This window comes from Blennius ocellaris, assembly GCF_963422515.1.
Source record: "Blennius ocellaris genome assembly, chromosome: 16".
NCBI classification, from domain to species: domain Eukaryota; kingdom Metazoa; phylum Chordata; class Actinopteri; order Blenniiformes; family Blenniidae; genus Blennius; species Blennius ocellaris.
Window position 1 is genome coordinate 8,625,592 of NC_137665.1, and position 25,235 is coordinate 8,650,826.

At 39.4% G+C, this 25,235-nt stretch overlaps 1 protein-coding gene across 1 annotated transcript in view; it reads right to left on the reverse strand.

The window, feature by feature from the left end:
* cacna1ha (calcium channel, voltage-dependent, T type, alpha 1H subunit a) overlaps positions 1-25,235 on the reverse strand; it is a 107,439-nt gene that overhangs the window by 37,364 nt on the left and 44,840 nt on the right. The window contains exons 3-7 of the mRNA XM_080511818.1: positions 11,110-11,220; positions 10,117-10,250; positions 8,101-8,198; positions 3,629-3,788; positions 1,254-1,578 (exon numbers count right to left, since the gene is read on the reverse strand). Of these exons, the coding sequence (XP_080367944.1) occupies positions 1,254-1,578; positions 3,629-3,788; positions 8,101-8,198; positions 10,117-10,250; positions 11,110-11,220 (828 nt within the window). The remainder of the gene's footprint in view (positions 1-1,253; positions 1,579-3,628; positions 3,789-8,100; positions 8,199-10,116; positions 10,251-11,109; positions 11,221-25,235) is intronic.

Consider the following 25,235-nt stretch of genomic DNA (forward strand, 5'->3'; position numbering starts at 1 on the left):
GATCCGCCACCAGCAACCTATGGATCCTGAAAAAGCAAGAACTGCACGTTACCAGCTTGTTGTAGTCTGCTAAAGTCCCAAGGTACTCTGAAATTAACTCGATCTGGGGCCCTGGGCAGCAGTGTTTTCAAACCCCGCTCTGGAATGTATAATTCATTTTCTTTATATTTACAGATACTGAGGGGAATAAAGCTGTAAAAAAGAGGGGGAGGGATAACAAGTCAGACACTTCATTTATGATTCAATAGAGCTCTCTCAATTTTTCTTCAACACACTTGGTCTTTCTAAATCTATTTCTGTATCCTTCTGCTCAATCATTTTTCCTTTCCCGTCTCATCTCTCACTCTCCCCCCTCTGTTTTTGAACATTGTCACAGCCAACATGACGTATTTTGTAAAGGACGTTGGCAATACAATAAAAGTGCTGCCAAATTAATCGCTCTGTTTCTTTGTCAATGCTAAGTTTACCATCCCTGCTGCTACAGATCTATTCAAATAACAAATGAACACTGGACTGAATATAATGCCGACCTTTATTCCTGATTCTTGTTTTGTTTTCTTGTTGTGCAGATGTGTTTGGAAGTGAATTGTTTCGTTGTGTGTTTCTGTCAGTTGTTCAAGTCCATGTATATTTATTATATCTAAAGGCAGAATAACATTCATGTCATCCTAAAAACTAAATATGCACTTCAAAACCTTTTTTTTTCCCAAATGTGAGATTTGCAAAAAGTGGTGACAAAGGAAAAGCAAATGGCAGTATCATATAACCTGGCTCAAAACAAATCTCACCCGACACTCTGTTGTACTCAACAAAACATTGCAACAGGGGGGAAAAAAAAGTTATTTACTGTTGCCAGGAATTTAAAGATAAGGCTCTCTTTGAGAAAGCAATATTGAGGAAATCAAACACATCGTGAGCACAAAGACTATGATAGGGAAATGTCTGTCACCGTCTCCTGGTGTAAGGGCCAGAAAAATAGATTTTCATAACCAGCCCGTGTAAAGAAAGGGCTTTCAGGTCATGATACGTGCCTTCTTAAGGCCTGAGGGGAGACATTTCTCCAGGGGTAACTCAGAATTTTAAGTAGGTAAACAAAAGACAGAAAAACATGGGTTTGTCTTTTAAATATGAAAACATGTCAACTTAAAACAAAAAGAAATGTTTATAGAGTATAAACAGGGTAGTAACATTTGATTTTAGATTTTGCTATACTGCGCAATATCAAAGAGCCTGTACAATCTGCCCGTTCTTACCTGGAATATGGCTATCCAAGCGTAGCCAATGTTATCAAAGTTGACAGCTCCCTTGTGAGGGTTGAGTTCCCCGGGCCGGCAGACATTGTAGTACTGATTCCAGTTAATGCAGCCGTTAACGCTGGCCCCACCTGCTGCCAGGGACGACACGACGAGGGCCGAACTTGGTTTGGGAGCGTCCAATAAGCACTCGGCCCCGCCCTCAGTGTAGGGTGGCACATCATGGCAGCGCAGCATCCCGTTCTCGCGGGGTGCCGAGCAGATAAACGGGCTGTCCTCACCATCCTCGGACATGTAGTAAGGTTTTAAAGACAGGTTGGACATTCTGGGGGAGAAAAGAAACATAAAACTAAATGGGTATGTTGATTATGGGTTCCTTCAAATTTTAGACATGGTGGGTTTTTTGTGTTTCTTTCTCTTGAAATCCCCCCCAAAACGTATTTTTGTACAGTTTTGCATGTTCTACTTGTAACTGTGTAGGTTAGTTGGAGACATTTTGGTTTTCCTTCACAGTCTCAAAGAAGGTATTTGAGGGGAATTTGTGATTCTGAAGGTGAATGTGAGGTAGGTGTCTGTCTCTATGCGCTTGCCTTGCTCCAAACTTGAGACTTGTAATCTGATCTGATCTAATTTCATTAGTTTACAACCTTAGTTAAACCCTTCCTCTTCTAATGCTCTTCACAACTGTAGCTGTCCATTTAAAACAATAAGGAGGAACCCGTGCAGCAATAGGAGGCTTTTGCCGTTCCAAAAATACACCTTTATAGGACTCCACAAACAAACATTGTTGAAGGACAGAAGAGCAGCTCAGCAAAATATTGGACTTTGAATTCAGTGTGCAGAGTAATTAATATAAAAGTATATGCTGCATGTATCCTCACCCTTTGGTCACTGCTCACCTGCAGCTCAAGATTGACCCTAATCAATTTCTATATGTCTCTTACACATGGGTACAACCTAAACTGAGTCACAGCAAGAAGAAAAAGGACACACCTTAAAAATTGGTTGTTTTTCAAGTGCAATAGAATAAAAGTTTAGATATTTAAATGCTAAAAGTTAATATCAACCAAATATCAAATATATTCTCACAATATAGCTTATGTTAATTTAAAAACACAAGAGGGATATGTTTAAAACTCAACTGTTAAAAAGTTCCTTTTTTATACATTTGTGATTTTAATGAGTATGAGTCATGAAGATTCTGGTCTTCTTGTCATTGTAAATATAAAGTGGTGAAATGAGTGTCTGGTCTGTTATTCCAGACAGTACCGATTCATTTTGTTCTTGTGGTCAGAGAGCCTGTGTTCAGTAAGAGGAAACACAGCAGCCTTGACTTTGAAATATGAAACTGCTGTTTCTCTCTTTTAAACGTAGAGAGGATTCAGTCCCGGTACAATTTGTACCATTATATCAAAACCAGAATAAGTTCAAGAGTTTCTATGTGACATTGCTGGCTTCCTGAGGTTGTGCATACCAAAGTTTTTTTTTTTTTATTAATCATCTTCCCTTGAACAATTGGCCACCCTGTGGCGAAACCAGTGGCTGAACTTTTGTCTCTCTATGTTGCCAATTTGTCCATCTGTTTGCTGTCCTGCATTGGAAGAGTGAATGATTTCATCTACTGTTTTCACTTTCTCATTGTATTTATATAACTGGATATGATGAGATAAATGTGAGTGAATAACTGCTTTAAGATTTTTAAGATTTCCATCTGGATAAGGTTCTTCTTTTTTATCATTTTATTTCTCAAAGTTAGGTTGATCCTTTCCGGTTGACTGTCTGGCCAGCAGACACGTTTTCTATTGTTATATTTAACCCTCTCCCTATCTATAATCGAAATTAGCCTTTTCAGTTTGTTTTCAGTGTGTTGTGTTGAATTTGAAGAAATGTCGCTGTACTGCTCGGGCCACTGCCATCTAACAAACTCCAATTTCTACATTTTTGCGAGCAACTATTATTCCCTGTGGCAATTCAAAGTATGACATGATTAGAGAAGAAGTAAACAGCAGTGCAAAACAGAGAAAAAAATGAAAGGAGAGACTGAAAAGGCACAGAATACGCGTTTGAGTCATGTAAGCAAAACACATTCATATAATCACTGTATGAATTGGCTTAAGTAAATGACTTAATCTTCTAACTCTCGTCATGAAGTTGCATTTTTTCTACTCTGTTATGTTGCCTACACTGAAGGAGAAACATCATAAATCAAATCAGATTTTCAAGCAAAATTGCCTCTTCTGAAAAAACTAATGAAGATATGACAAAGGAGGCAATTTCGTTTTCAGTTGGCTTCAGTTCTCAAGCCAACTGTGCCAATCCAGCCTGGAAATAAATGAGAAAATGCTAATTCTCCACCACACGGCTGAATTCCTTACTTTCTGACGTCATCTCCAAGGAAGCAGCGGTTGCGCAGTAGCCCGGCCCAGAGCTGCACTCCCACAATGCCGAAGATGAAGAAGACAAAGAAGCAGAGGAGGAGAACATTTCCCAACATGGGCAGGGTGTCCAACAGCAATGTCACTAAGATCCTCATACCTACATGGTGAGACACAAGCAGCACAGACAATATGAGAACTCACTGATCCAGCTTGTACATGGTCAAATACATGGGAGACATCATGTTGTGCACCTTTTATTAGCCCCCTGGTTACTGTCCACCATGACAACCTCCATTGATCTTGTGAGTTCTGGAACCCACAACTTCATCCTCGCAGCCAAGTGATGACAAAACTCAAAGTGAAGGCTTGACATTATTTTCTCCTCCGGGATCAGAACTCAAAGCTTCCTTGTGGCCGGTATTATCTAACCACATGCATTCAGCATCCATCTCCAGTTGTCAGAAGTGTTTAGCGTCAGCAGAATTAGGGATCCAGTCCCTAAGGTCTTCACAATGTGTTCTGTCCCCCTTCACATACATCACAGTGCTGTTTCACTGATCACATTTACAGCATTTCAAACGAAGCGTTACAGCGGAATTTTAGTCACGTTGATATTTATTATTGACTCGGCCACTCAAAGCTGAAAGGTTTGGCTGTGCTGCTGCCGGTGAAAAATCTGCCTGAATGCCTTATCGTGATATTTGTGAGTTCAGTAATTGTAAAAAAAAAAAAAAAAACATTATAACTGCACTGAACTCTATGTTGGGTTGTCTTTTTAGTTGAAAGTAAGTCTACTTAAAGTACTTTTCATTTAAATGACATCAAACTCTAACAGTTTCCATTTATTGTTTGTCTTTTTTTTCTTGATTTAAAAGAAATGATGGATAAAGCAGTTTAAATCATTACACGGCTTCTCTCATTTCAAGCTGCACTTTTCACCTCTAAGATAAACTTCCTGCATCTCATGTTAAAATATGAGGCCTTGACGACCACAGAAAATCTGAAAGGGAGGGAGGCAATAGAATTAATGGTCAACTTATTGCCTGTATCTATTCTTTTCACCACAAATGTTTTACATCATTGTCTATTTAATAGCGATTCATTTGTCATTGTTCCATTCATCAAATTTGTATTTAAAACACAATGTTTTTGAGTTTCACCACAGACATTTTTGACAGCAATTAAAAAAATAATAACAGCTGGACAAGATATGCTGGGAAATAATGTTCAAATAATTTCTTCTAACCTTTTAGTCTCCCATCATCCCTCCTCCAGAGTTAACTCACACAAAACTCATTTGTAGACTCAAAGTTTTTGAATCAAATAAATCCCAGAATAAAAAAGAAACCACACTCTCAGAAGTCAAAAGTTGGTATTGTTGGTACTGACTTAAAAGTGTGAACAAAGTTGAGCTAATGAAGTTATTAGGTTTATTAAGATAAGAGCCAGGAACTTTTTCACAGATGTTAGTAAACTGTTTTAGTTTTTCATGTAGTTTTTACACAACACGTTCAAAGATTGCCATTTTAGTGATTGATAAGATTTCATTACACTGCATTATAAATGTGGTATCCACAAGATCTGTAGGGACAATAAATACAATCTACTACTTTGATTTTCCACAGTGTAACTGGAAGAAGATCTTAAATGAGATGTGGCTTTTTGTACATAGCTATCTTTTTGTGTGTCGGTGGCAACCTCCTTTTTCAAGAATCGTGGCTCTAGAGACACTGTGGGAACACAGTCAACTATGGAAACATAGAAATGTACACATGCACACACTGAGTAAACTTCACAGTTGCAGTCCTATGGTGGCATCTGGCTTCAGAGAAATCAGCCCAGCAAACAAAAACATTTCACAGTGACACTCACTTAGCAGAATACTAATGGGTTGTTTATGCAGTGTTTAGGGTGTTTCAGCAAGACACTCTATTTCATTCAAGATGTCAGGATGTAATAATAAAATGTGGCATTTAAAAAATGAAGTGACAATAAATTCAAGTGAGCTCACCATAGTAATACAATCAGATATAATTTAAGAAGAAGAGCATTCTATCATCAAACTCAATGTAATTCAATTCAATTCAATTATTTAAACATCAGATTCCAAAAAAGAACCAAACATCAAAAAGTTTCATTTAAATATCTCTTCATTCACTGACAAGTTTTTTAAGCAGAATGAATTTGCTTATGAGATTAAAACAGGGAACATATCTCTCCCATTAATGGTATTTATTTTATTAATTAGGACCTTTGAGGAACAATATCAACCTTGGGCGGAGTTTCACTTCGTGAAATGGGAGAGTTTTTGATGGGAGAGTGTTGATGGTGCCATTTTTTTTTTACTTAAAAGACAGGGATAGAGATGAAGTATACGACTGTGAGTGATTGCCGTGTGCAGGACAATTGCCAGAAAATGTGCAAAAGCCCTCTGTAACCGTCAACCTTGAAAACATGAAATAGATAAAGAACCTCGCCCAGTGAGCACTGAAACACATTAGGCGCATGTCTAACAATGGATATTTTCCATCCACTTAGGCAGGAAGACAAACAGAGAGACAGCGTGACAGTGAAATTGGTTAGGGAAAAAAAAAAAAAGAATAGGAAAAGATTTGGTTGTTCGATTAGTCTGACTGGGTTGCACAAACACTCAATCTGTGATCAGATCTCCGGAGGAGAAGAAAAAAATCCAGGAGGAATGCAAAAACCTGAAAGGCAGAAAACTAAACTCCTTCGGGAGGTTTCTGGTTGTGAGTGTATAGGGACATAAGCTTCAGGTACATTTGTACATTTGTGTCTGTATCGAGACTGACCTTGAATTTTCCAGCCTCAAGTAAAACCTCTCACTGTCACCTTGGTTGCAAATCTCTCTGTCTGCCTTCTCTTTGAACGCGCCTTCAGGGAGAGACTGTAAACCCGTTACGATATCACAAGTTTCACTTCACCTTGTTCATGGCTGTAAATAGCAGAACTCGGAACGAATGCTCGCGCGGTGGTACGCTTAAGGGTAATGTTCCCGTTTGTAGCACCATGGCGTGTTTTTGTCCTTATTTTGCAGTTCGAGTTGGAAAAGAGAGAGAGAAAAACAAACATGCTATGCTTTATGGTTGTGCTTGGGTTATCTACGGTGCCTGAAGCAACAGCCAATCCCTGAAACACAAGGATATGAAGTGATCATTTACATTAGTTAATTTTGGGTCAGTACTGGCCTTATTCAAGGGAAAACGGGGGTTAGTTTCAATGTAAACACACAAAGTGTGTTTTGGATTTTCTGAACTGAAAGTGAACTTTTATGATACTGATCGTATTTGCAAACAATAGTCCAACACTATCCTATTATCATACTAGTGTATATCGGTTTATTTCAAAACCAGGTGACTGAGCTTCTTCAGGTGAAATATTTTGTAAATGACAAACACTGCTGGCAGTCGAAGTCTGACAAACAGCCTGGCAGCTTGCCTAATGTATGCTGGGTAATAATCTTGTAAGTTGTTATGACACCATTGTCTGGTGATCCTCTTTAGCTGAAGATTCATAGCCACTTGTGTCACACAGCTTTCAGGAAAATGACAAACTATGTACAAGTTCCCCCCCTCGGGCACACACTGGCACTGTAATGAGATTAAAGGAAAATGGATCTGGATCATCGGTCAACTCACCAGTGAGCAGCGAGAAGACGATGCAGACACTGAAAAGACGCTTGATGCAAACAGCTGATTGGTTCAGCTGCTTAGAAATAGTAAAAAAAAAAAAAAACTACCTTGACATGAAGTGTCTAAAGTCTGTGTTGGCTAAATTGTCACTAAAACACACATTATACAAAGAACAAGAAAGAATGTGCATAAGACATGCACATGTATAGTTCAGAAAAATGAGTTTTGTTCTGCACATTATCTCTTTTTACTTTATGAAATAGAAGCTTCTGATTCTGCTTACTTTGCCCTGAGTGTATCAATATGCTGACAGACTGTTAACAAGTTGACTGTCAACAATGTGTATATATTGTTGCCAAAAGTAACAATAACAATAAAGATGAGCAGCAAGGTCCCATCTATATGGATCCTTTCTGGTAAAATCAATATATTTTAGTTAATCAGAAAGGAAGAGCTGTTAGTATTAAACACACGTCAGTCACTATTGTTGTTTTTAGATTATATCAGTGCAGTGCTTGTGTGATGAATTAAGTTAAGGTTATTCAATTATTATTATTATTACTTACTAAACTTAAGTTTCATTGTCCCCGTCTGTTATATCAGTCCATTGCTTTTTTTTCCTCTAGTGTCTCTGGTTAAATGTGATGTTTTGACACAAACATGAATGTTTTTTGTAGCCTTCACTTGGTATCTCAGTTTGTCAGGTAGAACAGATTAAAAATGAAAATATTCATACAAGAAACCGAATGAGAAAACGCGGAGCCCGTCACGTGTGAGCGAAGGTAGAAGTAGATTCTCAAAAATACTCGGACTTACTTGGCACTCTGTTGATAGCTCGCAGTGGCCTGAGAACCCGGACGGTACGGATGGCTGACAGGCTGGCATTGTGGCCATCCAGAGAGTATTCCATCACCCTGTGGACACAGTCACAGTCAGAGAATAACAAGAAAGTTATTTCATCAAATGTGCTCCAATGAAACACTGCACACACAAACATACTCCACAACAACACCCACCCAAACACAAAGAAGCAACAAAAAAAACAACAATCTATTAAGACTCATAATGGAACAACCCACATAATTACTGTGCATTTGGCATCTAATTACATAGTCAGGAACGCTTTTTCTTCTGTATAGGCTGTGCTGAAACACACAAGCACAATAAATGTAATGATGTATATATAGAGAGACACACTTATGGACTTATTCGTGCTTTGTGTTTTGCTCTGTGATCTTGTTGGCTGCTCTGGGAAGATGTCAGGCCTGAATTGGACTTGGCTGTTGAGAGTGTCCGGTTGATATTAAATTAGATTGGGGCAGAGGGAATCTGACAAATGTGACAACACCCTGAATTTTTTGTTGTAAAAATAGTCCATAATACTGTGCAGGAAAGCAAATGATATCAGTAATGATGTAAGTGCGTCTGAAAAAGTCATAAATGCCACAACTCCTCATTTCTAAGTACAGCAATACAGAGAGAATCCGATAGAGTTTGCTGGTTTCCCATTCCTAATACTATCATCTCTTGCACCATCATGGCTAAATGGCCTACTTCTGCTCATGCAGTCTGTCTGCTCATTATAGTAAACAGGTTGGTTTGGGAAATGAGTACAGAGCCCAGTCACTGGTTATTACCAGTTGTTGTGCCTCAGAAGACTTTTAGCTGGTACAAGCACTGCATTTCAGGAACTATCCTGGCGTGGACATCATATTCACATTGTTAGGGTTGCTCAGATCTTTTCTGCTTCCACAGCTTCACCATGAAAAACCGATGATGGCTAATATATTCCAACTCTTGACAGGTGCCAATGTAATGGGATCATGTTATGTCAAGTCACCTCTCAGTGCTTTCAGTGTCGTGCATAGCTTTCTGTACGACATACCTTTTATCGCAAACACATGTACAGATTTATTCTTCTTCTTTTTTTCATTTTGTGTAAATTTTTTCTTCTATTTTGCTCTGCTTTTTATGGAAAATAAAACCTTTATATAATATATTACTTTTACCTGTCTCTCTCAATTCTGATATGTTTCCCCACTTACATATTTATTAGAAAACAAAAAAATTTACAAAACCTGAGAACCAATGCCACTGTGATGTGCCTTCCTTTTATACTAACTTTAAAGGAGAGGTTCATACGTAGCCCATGCTTCATAATCCATTATCGTCCTTTTCAGTCTTGTATACAATTAAGTTTTTTTTCCCCATTTGTGCTTCTTGGAGTCTTGTTATGCGTATTACCTTTTCCATTAAGATGTCTTCCACCATTCTTAGCCACTGATCCTTTGTTGGTGGTGTTTCCTTACCCCAACTCATTGGTTGCTTTCTTGCTTGTGACTAGAAAGATTTTTTTTTTTCCAGATATCTGTCCTTTTGTGGGATAAATCCCTTGTGGATTTTTACAAAAATATATGACCCACAATGAACAGTTAATATCCAATTATTTTTCCGCATTATTTTCTCAGAATTTCCTCATCATCATTATCTGACATTTTGGAAAACATGGGAAAGATCCACATTCTAAGGATTATTAAATTGCTTCTCCCCCATTCAACTGGAATTCAATGAAATTATATCCATACTGTTTTTATGCACCACAAAAGGAATAAGTAAAGTAGTGATGCTGTTGTCAAGATATATTATTCCTTAATACTGGTTCTCAGAAAGTAAATGCTCACATCAATATGGGTTTTTGGACTGCTAACTGTGTTGATCAATATGTGAGTAATACACATACAATTTCTGAAAAGACAGCTATCATTTTGCTTCTATTGATACAAAATGCAGACATTTGCATTCATCCACAAATAGCACAGAGGTAAAACCAACCCTGCCATGACAATGACAAAGTCAAGCTGGTTCCACTTGTCCCCGAGATAACAATTGGGGCCGAAGATCCCCAGGGCCACCATCTTGATGACCATTTCCACTGCGAAGAACGCAAAGATGCAGTCGTCCAACACCTGCTCAGAAATGACAGAAAAAGAGAGAAACAAAAGTATTGCTTAACACAGAAAACAATCCGAAAAGAAAAATCGACCTCTCGCTAACAGAAAAAAGGTCAGATGCTTTTAAAGTCTTCTCATCAATGCACAGTTGCATTTTAAGAGAAACTGTGGAAATGCCAGCAAGCGTGTGACGGAAAAAAACCACACAAAAAAACTAAACAATGTATCCATTAGATAGTTTCATCCCAGCAGGGAACCGCTCTAGCTTCGAATGGTTATAGCTGTATTTCAATTAATTAGACATCAACCACTGCAAAAACAATGTCTGTGTTTGAAATAATGAGCATACTTCAATTTGCCAAAAGTCTACACTGCACCACCGCATGAGCGTATAGACACAACTGAGGCTGAAACTGGTAAAAAAAAAAAAAAAAAGTACTGTATTTGTTTCAATACCCTTTTATTGCAGTTGTTAGTGATTTTTCTTTCTCCATACAGTTAAACATTTCCTTTAACTCCAATAGAAAATAAAAATCCTTGCACTATGCTGAAGAGCTTGTTGGAGGTGATTCTATAATAAAAAAAAGGTACAAAATAAAATATGGCACATCTCCACAAGGTAAATAACACTTCTCTATACACAATTGCTAACATATAGCCCACATTGCCCTGGAAACAGGACATCCATTCACCTTTTTATCTAGTAATGACTCATTATTATAATTATGTAATTATAATAATCAGATAGTATTTAAATTGGGACTGAAGTGAATGGGGTAAAGTGATTTTTTTGGTATAGAGAGGAAGCAATGGAAGAAAATAACACTCCCCTTATGGGAGAATGATAGACACTGGGCAGGTGTGTCACACTCACCTGTAGGATGCGGCACCACTCTGACTGGCAGGAAACATCCTCACATGGCTGAAACATCCCCAGAGTCACACAGTTGAGCAAGATCACCAGCATGGACACATGCTCGAACCACGTGGAAAAAGAGTCAAGGCCAAAAACCTATTTCGATCATCAGCAATCAGCACAAAAAAAGCATTAATACTTAATGTCAACTGCACTGAACATTCAAGATGATATTTAATGAGCTCCCTGGAACAGAAACGGCAAAAACAATCATTGGCAGCTTAAAACACAAACACTTCTAACGATGTTCAGTCAAGTGATGACAGAATGGGAACTGGATGGTTATTCAGAGAGCTGAGAGAAAACGGCTTCTGTTCCGAGGATGCATATACCGACTGTTGTTGAAGTTGATGTTCATGTTATGAGATTTACTCGGAGGGGGATAATACCAATAAAAATCACAACCAGCATTTAGAACACCTGTTCGCAATAATTTATGATGTTACCCACCTTTAAGTAAAGCGTAAACAATCACCCTGCCAACAGAAAATGTCCAGAAACCAATAGCAAGCTTTATGTTTTTAGTGAGTCAACAATGAAGGAGTGAAGCTGGATGCTGATGTGATTATCAGTGTTTTCATGATGTCACACACAGAAATTTTAATGGGTCTATGTCTACTGTGTATCCTGTTTTCCTCATGCCCATCAGTGACATATCGAATTGCCGAGGAAAGTTTCTGGCAAGTATAAATGGAGACGTTAAATCTATACAAATGATGAAATGATAATAGTAATTATTCATCACAGATGTGGTGTGCAGTAAGCATTGTTCCATGGGTATACAACTGCCGGGTGTATCTGGCTCGCCTAAATAGGAGCTGATGTCCTAAACTACATGTCACATAACTGACACACACATACCCAGTGATGTGGTGTGTGCAACGAGCTGCAGTGTGAAGTATTCCCAAAGCGAATGCTGCTCTAATTACAAAGGGAATTAAAGCTGAGAACAAATGGTGACCAGTGTCTTCAACATTACTTCCTTACCCAGTCACAGCACAGATAGACCTAGATAGAGTGCACAAAGCCAAGCATAGATATTGTATGCAAATTACCTGAAACTTTATCCCCAAAACACTTGGGATTTCCTGCAGTGCTGCAATAAGGGAATTAAAACAAGTTTGCATCAGCAAAAGTCTGACCCAAAAGTTTTAACTTATCTGTGTCGTGAATGTTTAGGGTCGATGCAAGTACACCATGATGCAACCCTAAAACTTTTAGGTTACACTATAGGTGTTCATATTCTCGTACATGCACGCACACTCACTGGGATTTATTCACAGAAAGATGCTTCATCAAATTCTTTTTCCAATATTCAGCAAATCTGAAGGACAGGAGAACCTTGTACCCCCAAATTGTATATGTATTTAAAGCTTCCCCAAGATTAGATTCAATGAGCACGTTTGCAATTAAATACAAGTAAATATGGAAAAAATGGTGGCTTGACACATTCATCCATCCTTTATAAAGTTCTAGCCAATTTCAGGTGACTATGAGTGAAGGCAATCATGGTGCAAATGTGGAGAGACAGTCACACACACTGAGAAAAAACCCACAGATATACAGATAGAACATGCAAATTCTGCACAAACGGACTTGAACCTGGGGTATTCTCACTGTGAGGTGAGAGTGTTGACTACTGCACAACCACTTCTAATGATTAATATCAAAAGTGTTGCAAAACAGCAACCATCCATACAGAACATATATTGAATGTTTTTCAGTTCAGAAAATCCGTTTGGGGTTACTGATTAACTGCATTCTGTGAATGAAGACAGAAAAGACAAACTTATGAATGTTAGTAAACACGTGAAAACCTGAAGACATCTTCACAGTAGCATCAGACTATGAAAGGAATATGTTTGAGAATTTGGGAACATTTACTGAGAGATAGAATGAGGTTTTCGGGTGATTCTAAACTTAGGGGAAAATAACCCAAATATTCCAATCAGCCATTAGTGGCAATGTTTCATGGAGGTAAATGTACTGAACAGCCCACGCTCTGCCTCCACCAACACATCATCTTTACACTGTTGCCACGTGCACATCTGAGGATTTGAACCCTGGCTGCCACCACTCACGTATACTTAATAACCTAAACCAATGTGCGTTGCCATATATCTTTATTCCCTGATGACAGGATTCTAGCTCTATGCTGTGAGAAAAGCTAAGTATATAAGGAAAGTCAGTGGAATTATTGGGATTGATAAAGCTGTTTAAAGTCACTTCATAAGGGAACCAGGTGTTCACTGTGGCAGAAAACTCAAATTCACACGTTGATTTATGTCTGTGTGTCTTTATGAAGATGATGTGATGCTGGTCAGTTTATCTCAATATGATCACAATTAGAGTACCAAAGTTACTGTTATAGCACTGTTATATTATTCAGAGACTGGATGTTCATATTAACATGACAACTATGGTAGGGCGAATGATTTCACACCCTGTTGCAATTCCAGTGAATGCTCATGTAACACAAATCACTTGAAGGAACAAGCCAGGGGCATCTCAGAATTTACCATTTGAGAGTGAACACTACAGTTCAGAGGCTTTTTCACAAGAGGAGTATCTCATTTTATTCTTTAATTCTAGGGAACACAACAACAGCTTTGAGGCGTTACAGCTGTTGTTTGTGTTGTATATACTCTGTGAATGTGCTAGATGACTATTTAGCCATTACATCAGTGAAAAACATGTGTTGTAGTGCCCTTGAGGGAGCAGTAATAAAAATTGTCAATACAATTGTGTTATGTTACAATGTGCTCTTGTTGTCATTAACACAAAGGGGGAAAAAAAAGAAATAAATAAACCGTCACTCAGTCACGTCTAAAATTCCTCAGGTCAGAATATCACTATATGGGCTGCAAACAAACAGACGTGCATGCACAAACACACACAGTCATGGAATGTAAGGCTGATTGTTCTTTCACAGATGAAAGATTCAATAATCTGCAGCAGAATTAAACAGAGATTTGAATATTCAGAAAAGCTCTCTCTCTCTCTCTCTCTCTCTCTCTCTCTCTCTCTCTCTCTCTCTCTCTCTCTCTCTCTCTCTCTCTCTCTCTCTCTCTCTCTCTCTCTCTCTCTCTCTCTCTCTCTCTCTCTCTCTCTCTCTCTCTCTCTCTCTCTCTCTCTCTCTCTCTCTCCTGTGACTTCTTGTGCTCTGCTTTCTCTAATTCCTCTTTAATCTCCACACTCAACACCTCCTGAGCCCCCTTCTGTCTTCAGTTCCCCCCAGCACACACACAAACAAACACACACGCACGCACAAACGCACAAACGCACACACACACACACACACCCATGCACACACGTATGCATGCACACACACAAACATGTAAGTGTGCATAGACGCACACAAGCATTAATGTGTAAGTCTTCAAAGCAAAGCCGGGCTGTCACTGCAAAGCAGGCTCAGCATGCACACTGATTTGCAGTAAACAGCAAAACATCAAACTTTCTGCTGTTTTCTTAATTATGTTTGGGCTTCTGACTCACATGCACACATGCGTGCATGCCGACACACGCACGCACGCACGCACGCACGCACGCACGCACGCACGCACGCACGCACGCACGCACGCACGCACGCACACACACACACACGCACACACACACACACACACACACACACACACACACACACACACACGATAAGATTAAATGTTCAGGTACAGTTGTGTTTCCCCTTTTAAGCTATAAAAAAAGGATTAAACATAGTTTTAATATGGTTTTATGGCGTTCGTCACTTAGCTTTTCTCCCCGAGCAGTGACAGAACCAGGCCGGGCACACAGTGCTCCTGGTCTCACTTGTTAAGGTTGATTTATGCCTGGGCACTTTGAGCAAATCAAATTAGGTCTGCATCACGTCACACTGGTTGTGGTGAATTGCGTATATTCATGAGTTCTGCAGAAGGCAATAGTTCAGAATCATTTTTGACCTTCCCCCATAAGTGGATCCCATACTCACTCTCAAAAAAAAATCACTGCATCAGCATCAATCCAGTCCAGGGTATATACATTTTACATATATTTATATACACGTACATACATTTTATTTTATTTTTGTGTTCAATTTATGAATAGATGAGCACATTGAAACTCTAAAGGGAAAGTGAAGGGCTGATCTACTGAAGTTTTGCACATATATAAACGAGATCTAATGCACGCAGATTTCTACCTTGAATGCTCCTCTTTTTGAGTCACTCATGGTGCGACTCCCAATTGACCAACTGCAAAACACATAAAAATCTGTAGGGGCAATCTATCTGCATAAGAGTTTTATCTTGCTTGATCTTACTGGGCACACAATGTTACAATCAGAATTGAATACTAATACTGCATAAAGCTAAAGAGTTGAATATTATTTAAGGTTTATATATATATATATATATATATATATATATATATATATATATATATATATATATATATATATATATATGAACACATAGAATCCGTCATTATGTGCTGTGAGAAGTGGATGTAAATGGTCTAAAAATCTTAAAAGTGAGTGATTTATTCAGGAGAAAATAGTTTTCACCCCTGGAAATCTACAATTGTGAGTAGGAGCATATATTTTCCTAAAGTGCTCTATCTTACTTTAGCCTCAGACTAACACGGTTGACTTTTGGCAGCCTTTTATCCGTGCCCTTTACACTGTATGCACTGCGAGTCTGTTGGTCTTAAAATGATATGTCGTCAAGCAAATGAGTGGCATATTGCTGTCATAAACACATTTTACTATCAGTCTGCTAAGAACAGCAAAAGTCAACATTGCATGGTTTTATAGCCCCATCCACATAGATGTTAGCCTACAATGCATGTACACTGAGCTCACTGAGTTCCCCATAAACATCAAGAGGGGATCATTGTTGTTTACAACTCTTCGTGGTGGTCGTCTATCCGTGCTTATTAAATGCATGTGGCATCAAACAAAAGTAGGAACTTTATGTATATCTCAAATGTGGGGCAGTGGAGTGCATTTTTGACTCTAACACCACAGGGATAACTTTATTCTTGAAAGGCTTGCATGGTTTGAAATATGTTCTACAAAAATACTATATGCCTTTAACAGACATGCTTGAATGACTTGTGCAGTCATTAATAACTTTGTGTACTGTGCCTTTAGTCATGAAGTTTATAACATTTGATTTAGAAACTCTTGGTGAGTTGCTCAGCAAAGATAATCCTAATTTTTCATTTTTTTTCTCTCAAAATGAAACGCCGGGGAGCAAAATATACATTCTTTAATTTACTTGGGTTATGATTTACAGTCCCTTTGCTCCTCCTGCATAAACACTGTGCTGTTTAGTGGGCACATGTGACTGTACTGCAGGTTCACTGAAAGCAGTTCAGGGTCTGGCTCAAGGGGAAGCGAAAGTTCATATATTGAAAAGGGTCACACGGGATGTCACATTGCAACGATTAAGATGAGCGTAAACCAATTAAAATAGAGACAAAGGAGGGATAAAACACACTGTAGCAGAAGACTGAAAGTACAAACATTAAACATAAATACCATTTGTTCTGGCATAATGGGTACCTAATGAATCAGTGTTTATCTTTAGCATCTGGTGTGCAAATATATCACAACACAAAGCTCTCCAAGGTAAACAACACACAAATATCACAATGCAGCATTTGTAAGAGCCTGGTGAATCTGTACCACATTCTGTCAGAGCAAAGTCTCACACTTACCATGGCTGTGATAACACTTAGGCACATTCACAAAGTGAACATTCACACACACACACACACACACACACACACACACACACACACACACACACACACACACACACACACACACACACACACACACACACACACACACACACACACACACACACACACACACACACACACACACACACACAAATGCATAGTATTCCTACCCTAACCTTTTTTTTTTATTTGTCGGTATGAAACATACAATAGATTTAGTCAATATAGCTTAACAGTACTCACACAACAACAATGCATTTACACAGCATCTCAGGTACACACGCTTGCACGGCAGCACACAAACACAGGACAGATTTCGCGACATACACAGACACACACATTTTTAAGGCCACCCCAGAATGCATACACACAGTGACAAGCCCACTCCAGTTGAGTTGTCAGGTCTTTTCCAGGGTGTAGATAATGCACAAACGAGAGGGCAGTAAATAATAAAATCTGCACTGAAGCAGTGTATGTGTTGGTTTTATCCAGCGACAATTTAGCTCCAAAGTTAAATTTGCTTGATTAAATTAAAATATGTTGAGCTTTTGAGCACACATTTCCTCTGCTATGATTCCCCCCCCCCCCCATCTCTCTGCCAACCTCCCAATGCTCTCTATCTTTCCATATGAGTTAAAGAGAGGAAGAAGTGCCACAGTGTTAAGTCTCAGCTCACAAGCAGAACTCATCCCTATCTGCTTCATGGCTTAGTGAGCTCTGTTCTGTGATAAGCTACAAATTTAAGATGTCCCATCTAGTTACAGCAATTCCACTTCCCTTTGCTGTGGAACAAAACTTTTTTTTAGGTTCCATATGACCACACACAGATGCATTTTAGGTATTTAAATAAAGTCTTGTGATGGTATGAGATGACATGTTTACACTTTTGCATCATTCATATAAGTCAGAACAGCAGCCAATACAAACACTGGGGGGGCCCCGTTTTAAAATGGCTGTGCAGATGTCATTGGTCACAGTTAGTGATCGCAATTCACAGAACCTCATGGCTGCTGACTGAATCTCAGTGGCTGTTGATTTCTTCTGCCAGGTGAAAATTCTCGGGGAAATGGATAAACTCTGGCTTATCTGTTTTGTTCGCCTCATTTCACAGCATTGAGAGTGAAAGGAGAGGTAATTGTGCAACTGTGAATGGCTCCAATCAATGACCACTTCAACTATTTAGAAATGCTATTGAGATAGAGTACTGAAGGAAGGTGAATCTATTTGTCTGTACACACAATTATAGAGAAAGGAGTAAGAAACATGTCTGCAAGAGCCAAGTGTATGTTTAAAATTATTTGGGATTAATGAAGATCGAGGGAAAGCTCTGTTGAGTGAACTGACTCAGACAAACGCAATAGCAGAGATTTAATCTAAAGATGCCATTTCAGATGCAAACTTCAAATCCAAAGAGGCAGGACATTGTCTAAAATATTCCATTTTACCATTCCATAAAATTTCCCAACTTTTGTTGAATTTGAAGGTCATCACATATCTCAAAAAAGACTAAACCAAACCAACGAATAACAAGCAAAAAGAGCAGTAATAAAAACAGTATTTTGAAACTGGTCAGGTTTATTAACAACACGATGATAACATGGTGAGTCCATATATGCAACTATGAGGCTAAAATATCTGAACTTTTTTCAGTGTCAGCATCAGCTTGGTCAAATTATGAAATCCTTCCATAAAGCTTCAAACATCATTGTACTGTTAGCATGACAGCCAAAACCATAAAAGGGTGTGAGGGGATCATTATTTCAATGAATTTGAAGAAATTATACAAAACATCCATCCCTCTGTATTATCAAGACCACGTTATCCAATTCAGGGTGCTGGTGGGCTGGAGCTGGGTCCAGCAGGCCACTTGGGCATCTATGGGGTATGCTAGTGTAGAGAAACTATATGTGTCTTTGTTTCCAGACGACACACCTACAATGTAGAATGTTGTTAATGACCTCATCCATCATGGCCACTGAATCAGATTTCTAAAAAATTCCACCCTTTCCTGTATAAGTTTATGCCCAACATCCTTCACTTCTCTAAAGATCAAATTTCTAATAAGGAGTAAAATCTTGCTGATGTCACAGAAAATGTAATCTCGCTACAGTGAGGGAATATCAACCTCATATCGCTGCTGTAAACAAGGTTAACTCTATCCCCCTTCCTCAACGCCTTTGATTCATTCCTCCATACTTTCCTTGACTGTCACCTTCACCCTCTCTCTCTCTCTCTCTCGCTCTACATTAGCCACCCTCTATCTGTCCTCTTAACCTCTCACCTCCACCGCTTTAGCTGAAACTCCCCCTGCATGTATGTTTTTTTGCAATCCATTTCTTCACACTCTCACCCCCAGTTTTCATGCTTCAGTCCATCCCTCTTTCATTAGAAAGGAGCAAACTCAATCCCATCAGATGTAATAACCCAATCACACTCTTGAGTCAGGTCCATCAGCAGGGCAGCAGTGTGTGTGTGTGTGTGTGTGCGCGTGTGTGTGTGTGTGTAGGTGTCAGTTTGTGTATAGAGTCAGTATGAAAACAAGTGCATGCAGGGATCCATTTCAAAGCACTGGGAGCATTCTGTTTGAAAAGCAACATTCACACTGCTGGTTTTCTTTTTCTTTTACATTTAACACCACAGCAGCCCCTGTGCAAATGTTGAAACAACCTATTTAATCATGTAATTTTTGGGTTATCTATTTATATATAGAGTTGTAGAAAAGGAAAAAAAAAAGCACAAGTTATAGATACATAAATTAGGCTAAACAACATTGTGAACGGGTTACAAACAAGGTGAAATGTTATATGCTTTTAGTATTAGGATGAAATATGATTTGGCCCGTTCCCAGGTGCACTCTAGTGATGCATAATGTATGTCATGTATCACAAGTCTTGAAAACACTGTCATGCATCAAAAGGCACATATACACTAATATAAACACACTAATGCCTTCTGTCTCCTCTAAATGAGATTTATGAAATACATCCTGTATAATTACATATATTGTTTTAGTTACTGTACCTGTGTGAGTTCTTGTGCCTTTTGAAGTCAGCAGTGGGTTGTTTTTTATTGTCTTATGTCAATTCATGTGTTGCTCGCTGTCTCTGTCCTACCTTTTCTGTCTTACTATCTAAAAAACCCAAGTGGTGCATCAGACCGGTTCTGCAAAAAATTATTTTGGGCAAATTGTTGCCAATGACTGCTTATGTGGGATTGGTGGGTGTAAATTTGACATTAATTGGTGCAATGTAAACAAAATGTAACTCAATATTCCACTGCTGACAGCACCCACCCATCAGACTGATGACTGATTCACTTTTTGAGTTTAGCTTGAGTTACCTGAGTCGATATAAAAAAAAAATTATATTCATTGAGAGAAATCAAGATTAATCAACTAATTATATCAACTAATTATAATATGGAAAACTTGCTATGAACCCTTTCAGAAACTACAGCAGCTGCTGAATGAAAAAAATAAGCAAATGCTCATGTATTGCTCCTCATGTGCCTTCAAATGCAGTCTCATGTCCACGTGACTTTTTATCAGAAACACTGGGTCAGCTTAAGGGCAAATTACAATACTAGTTATTGGAAAATGGACATCACTTACATAGTGTGTTTTCACTGCTAAAGCAGTGAAAAGACACTTCCCAATGTTGCATTCACACATACACACACATTCACAGTCGCACACCCATGGCGAGAGCTTCCATGCAAGGTGCTTTTCCTCCATCGGGAGCAATTTGAACTTCAGTGTCTTGCACAAGGACATTTTAACACAGAAATAGAAAGAGATGGGGGATCAAACAGCCAACCTCAGGATTAGAGGATGACCCCCTCTTCCAATTGAGCTGCATCCACCCGTAAAGGTGGAGAAAGATGGTGGACAATGCTAACAAGGTGGGGAGAAAAAACAAAAGAGTGGAGTTGTGAGGCTACTTGCACTTCATTAAAAACAACTGAATTAATTAGTTCACAATGGTAATCAGTAATTAGATCACTTCTTGCTGCTGAAAGTGACAGACTTAGAGGAATGTATTACTTTATTACATGACCTTAACAACAATGTCATCATTACTGTAATGGACCAGAGGCTTTTAAAAGTCATGAAGCAATTAACCACTCGGGGGAGGAAAATCCCTCTTCAATAGCTATATACAGGGAGAAAAGGAAGAAACTTTCAGGATTGCAACAATATTTGATTATATCTATAAGTGTATTACCTGCTTTGTCAATGTGGGTATAACATTTAATCCTTTATAATTTTTTTTATTTAATCATGAACCTTTACAGAATGAATAATTTCAGAGGCAATCAGTTATATCCAATTCATCAATACAAGCTACTCATCTGCCAGCATTTATATTATATATTATGTGTTTCTCTTCTAATGTCAAAAAGTACTTTACAGGGATTCAGTGGTGAATCTCTGTGGAGTTTTGCTTTGACGATCTTAGTAAGACGGTTTTTCCAACAGTTGGCATCGCTCCATTGACCATTGCAAGCTGTTTGTCCTCCTTCCTTCATCTCTCCATTCACTGATAATGAGCTTTTTTGTCCTCCTCTGCTGTCCTTTCTTCTTTTCCTTACCCTTGTGTGCTGCTCATCTCCAAACTGTTCAGGATCTGTGCTCAAATCAAAATCTGCTGTTTTCTGTTCCATTTGTCTGACTACTTCTCTCTTTCTCTTCCTCTCCTTCGTTCTCACTCTGTGGCAGTGGAACGCTTCCAATCCAGATTCCAAACCATGTTTGATCGGGATCATTGTTCATTTATTTCACCATCTGCCACCGAGAACACACACATACACGCACACGCACACACACACACACACACACACACACACACACACACACACACACACACACACACACACACACACACACACACACACACACACACACACACACACACACACGTAACCATTACCTCAATCATAAAAAAGACTGTCCCCCTGCTGTGATTGCTACTTTAAAGGATTTGCTAAAATGACGAGTTGCAGAGCTGCCCGAATCGTGTGTGTGTGTGTGTGTGTGTGTGTGTGTGTGTGTGTGTGTGTGTGTGTGTGTGTGTGTGTGTGTGTGTGTGTGTGTGTGTGTGTGTGTGTGTGTGTGTGTGTGTGTGTGTGTGTGTGTGTGTGTGTGTCTCTACTGCGTGAGTGCAGTTCCGTGCGCGGCGTATGTGTGAACTCCAGTTCGGCTCATCTCAGTTGAGTCCCAGAAGGCAGCACGATTCCAAAACAGAAACTCATAAATCAGCCTGTCCCTGAACTCGTTTCTCTGTCCCTCATCTCCATGTTCTTGCTTTCATCTCTCCATCCCTCCATCCCTCCTCCTTTAACACTCGTGAGAGGAGGCTGAGGCAGCAGTGACGCAGTTAAACCAGGATTCCCTCTGTCCCTCCCTTGGTCTCTCTGATGCATGCGCTTTCATCCCTCACACCTTCACATAGCAATTTACATCCTAAAATAAAGTGATACTTCTCCAAATAGCCAAATACTTTCCAGGCACCTCCACATCAACTATTAGTATCGATTTTAACGAGGGTTTCTCCGTGTGAGTCAACTTAAAGCAGTGCGATTTAAGCTGTCCATGCAATGACAAAGAGCAGAGCAGTCCTTTTCAATCTGCTGTGGCACAAAAGTGTTTGCTTTGTGCTGTACTGAAACCGTCCTGACATACAACGTGCCTGAACAAAAGGCATCCCAAGGTGAGATTCTCTTTCTATGTCAACTGTTCCATCAGTGTCCATGTACATTACCTGGGCACACGTGGGTGTGTGTGTGTGTGTGTGTGTGTGTGTGTGTGTGTGTGTGTGTGTGTGTGTGTGTGTGTGTGTGTGTGTGTGTGTGTGTGTGTGTGTGTGTGTGTGTGTGTCATGGCATGCCGGAGAGGAAAAAGGGGAGAGAAAAAAGAGGGGAAGTGGTACATGGAGACCTAAAATAGAGCAGCTGCATCTGGCGGGGCCTGGCCTTAAACCTCCTCAGCCACACGCGCATTTACACACCACATTGGGATGCTGGCTCCCTTATATACTCTGGCACATGTATATACCATAGTATACAATATTCATCTAATTGTCTTTAGTCCAATGTCAGGACCAAGGCCAATGATTCATGCAGTAAGTTGCCAGCATGTACCCTGTAAGGGACAATTTAAGTTATAGCCTAACCCATTTGATCAAAACACCATGTTCCCTCCTTAGAAACTATTTACTAAAGCTTAGAAACTTAGAACCTACAATTCATGCTTAAGATTTCCAAAACATTATATTTTAACACCACTATTGGTGGTTGTTAGTGATAAGTGTATCTGAATCAGATGTACATTGTTCTTTCCAAAAACTTGAGAAGTCTCCTGCCGAGAGATCAGTTCATATTTCGAATATTTCCATCCCCTTTGTGAACCTAGTGGAGTACCACAGAGGTTTAGAGGTCAGAGAAATACAGCTGTGGCTTTCATGCCTGCAAGCGTCAGGCTTATTTCCAGAAGTCTGACGAAGCTCCTCTGGAGCATCAGCAAACAGAATACAGAACTGTATTCCTCATATTACCTAATATTTAAAATATTTAGACCTTCTTTGTGAACAAACATTTGGGCTTAATATAGCGTAACCCCAGCCTCACTGTGAAATACAAGGAGGTGACCGTGTGTTGGATTGCTGTGTAAATAAGTGTCGGTGTGTCGTCACGGTGACAACACAATGAGGAGCTGTCAGACATAAACATCCTACGATAAGGAGGGACACTTTTATCATGCATGATGTTTTTTTGTTTTTTTTTTCAGTCTCCCTGACACAGTTTCTACAGGATTGTGGTTGCTTAGTAACCAACAGGAGTCCGAGGATTTCAGAGAAGCATCCACAGAGACGCAGGGGGGAAGAAACGGAGAGAGGCGAGGAAAGTTGAGGACAGGAAGGTGCCTTTTGCCCACATTTTAGCTTCTGTGTTTACATTTTTCTTTAATCGTTTCCTCTATTTCGTCTGCTTTCCTCAGCATTTCCTCCCATCCTACACTCTACCCTCTCCCACTCATCCAAAACTACTCTCACGCTCCAAATTGTCAGGGGAGAGGAGGGGGGGGGGGGATCACCTCCCTCTCATTTCCCTTTTCCTTCTTTCTTTTTTTCCCATATCATCTGCCCGCCTCTGCATGCCATCTACAATAACAAAACATGCAACATAATGCAATTATAATCCTCTACACATGAGTTATAATCTCCTCGCAGGCATACATGTAGTATGCCTCTATCTAAACACATTTGTCTATTAATCCTGTTAAACAGCTAAGCTAAACTTTCAGAGGACTATTTATCATAATCACATCAGCAAAATGCTGACAAGATTTTTCGGGACTCGATCTTTTGTGCAAGAAAAATTATACAAATGCTACGCAGCTTATATTAAACACACTCCTGCAGATGTTCAGTGAATGTGCGGCTGTATTTCCGCGCTCAGGTCAATTGTTTGGTGGGAGCTCACGGCTCTCCAGAGGATCACACTGCTGACCTCACAGTATTCTTTTACTGCTTCAGAGTGTTTTATAGATCAGCCCTGCTTACTGCTTCACTGTGTGCGAGATTACAGGAAAACGTAGAGTCACAGATGATGGGTAGAATGTGAGTAGAGATACGAGAGAAACTATACTATATATAATGTACAAGTGAGCGAGGTGATGTGGCATCGCCCAAACGTCAATGTGCTTTGCTTGTGGAGGGGGAAGTTGAAGATTTGTACAGTACCAAATTTGAAGGTGTTATTCATCACTAACTGTAACTATAGGACGAAACAACAGTGGCTAGCCAGAGGTGAGCGTAAAGGTGAAAAGTAGTTTTGGTATACAGATTACCTTGTTATCTGTAAGAAGCGGAGAGGCTGGGATGAATGGAATAATAAGCTCCCCTGCCTGTTTTGGGGAATAAGTGATAAAGGGAGATGCTGCAAGGGAATTTAAGATTTATGAAGAAAAATTATATTTTGATTGAATAAAATACTGGATATTAATCACTCGTTGTTCAAATATCAGCAAGGTCTTTCTCTGTGGTGTTTGCATGTTCTCTCTGTGTGTGCATGGATTTTCTTCGGACTTTCTCTCACAGTCCAAAAACATGCATGTGAGGTTAATTAGTGACCCTAAATTGCCCCAAGGTGTGAATGTGAGAGAGTGTGGTTGTCTGTCTCTGTGAAATGTAAAGTTTCTTCTAAGTAATCTATCCCGGAGAATCAGAAGTCAAGAGGTAACCATGTTTAATTAGCTGTAGACAAATTAAACAGTGAACAGTGCACGTCTGCCGTACAAAGGGAAATCAATAGTAGCGATTAAAAGGGTCTTTTCAAACGACAGTAAGTTGTTTGATAGT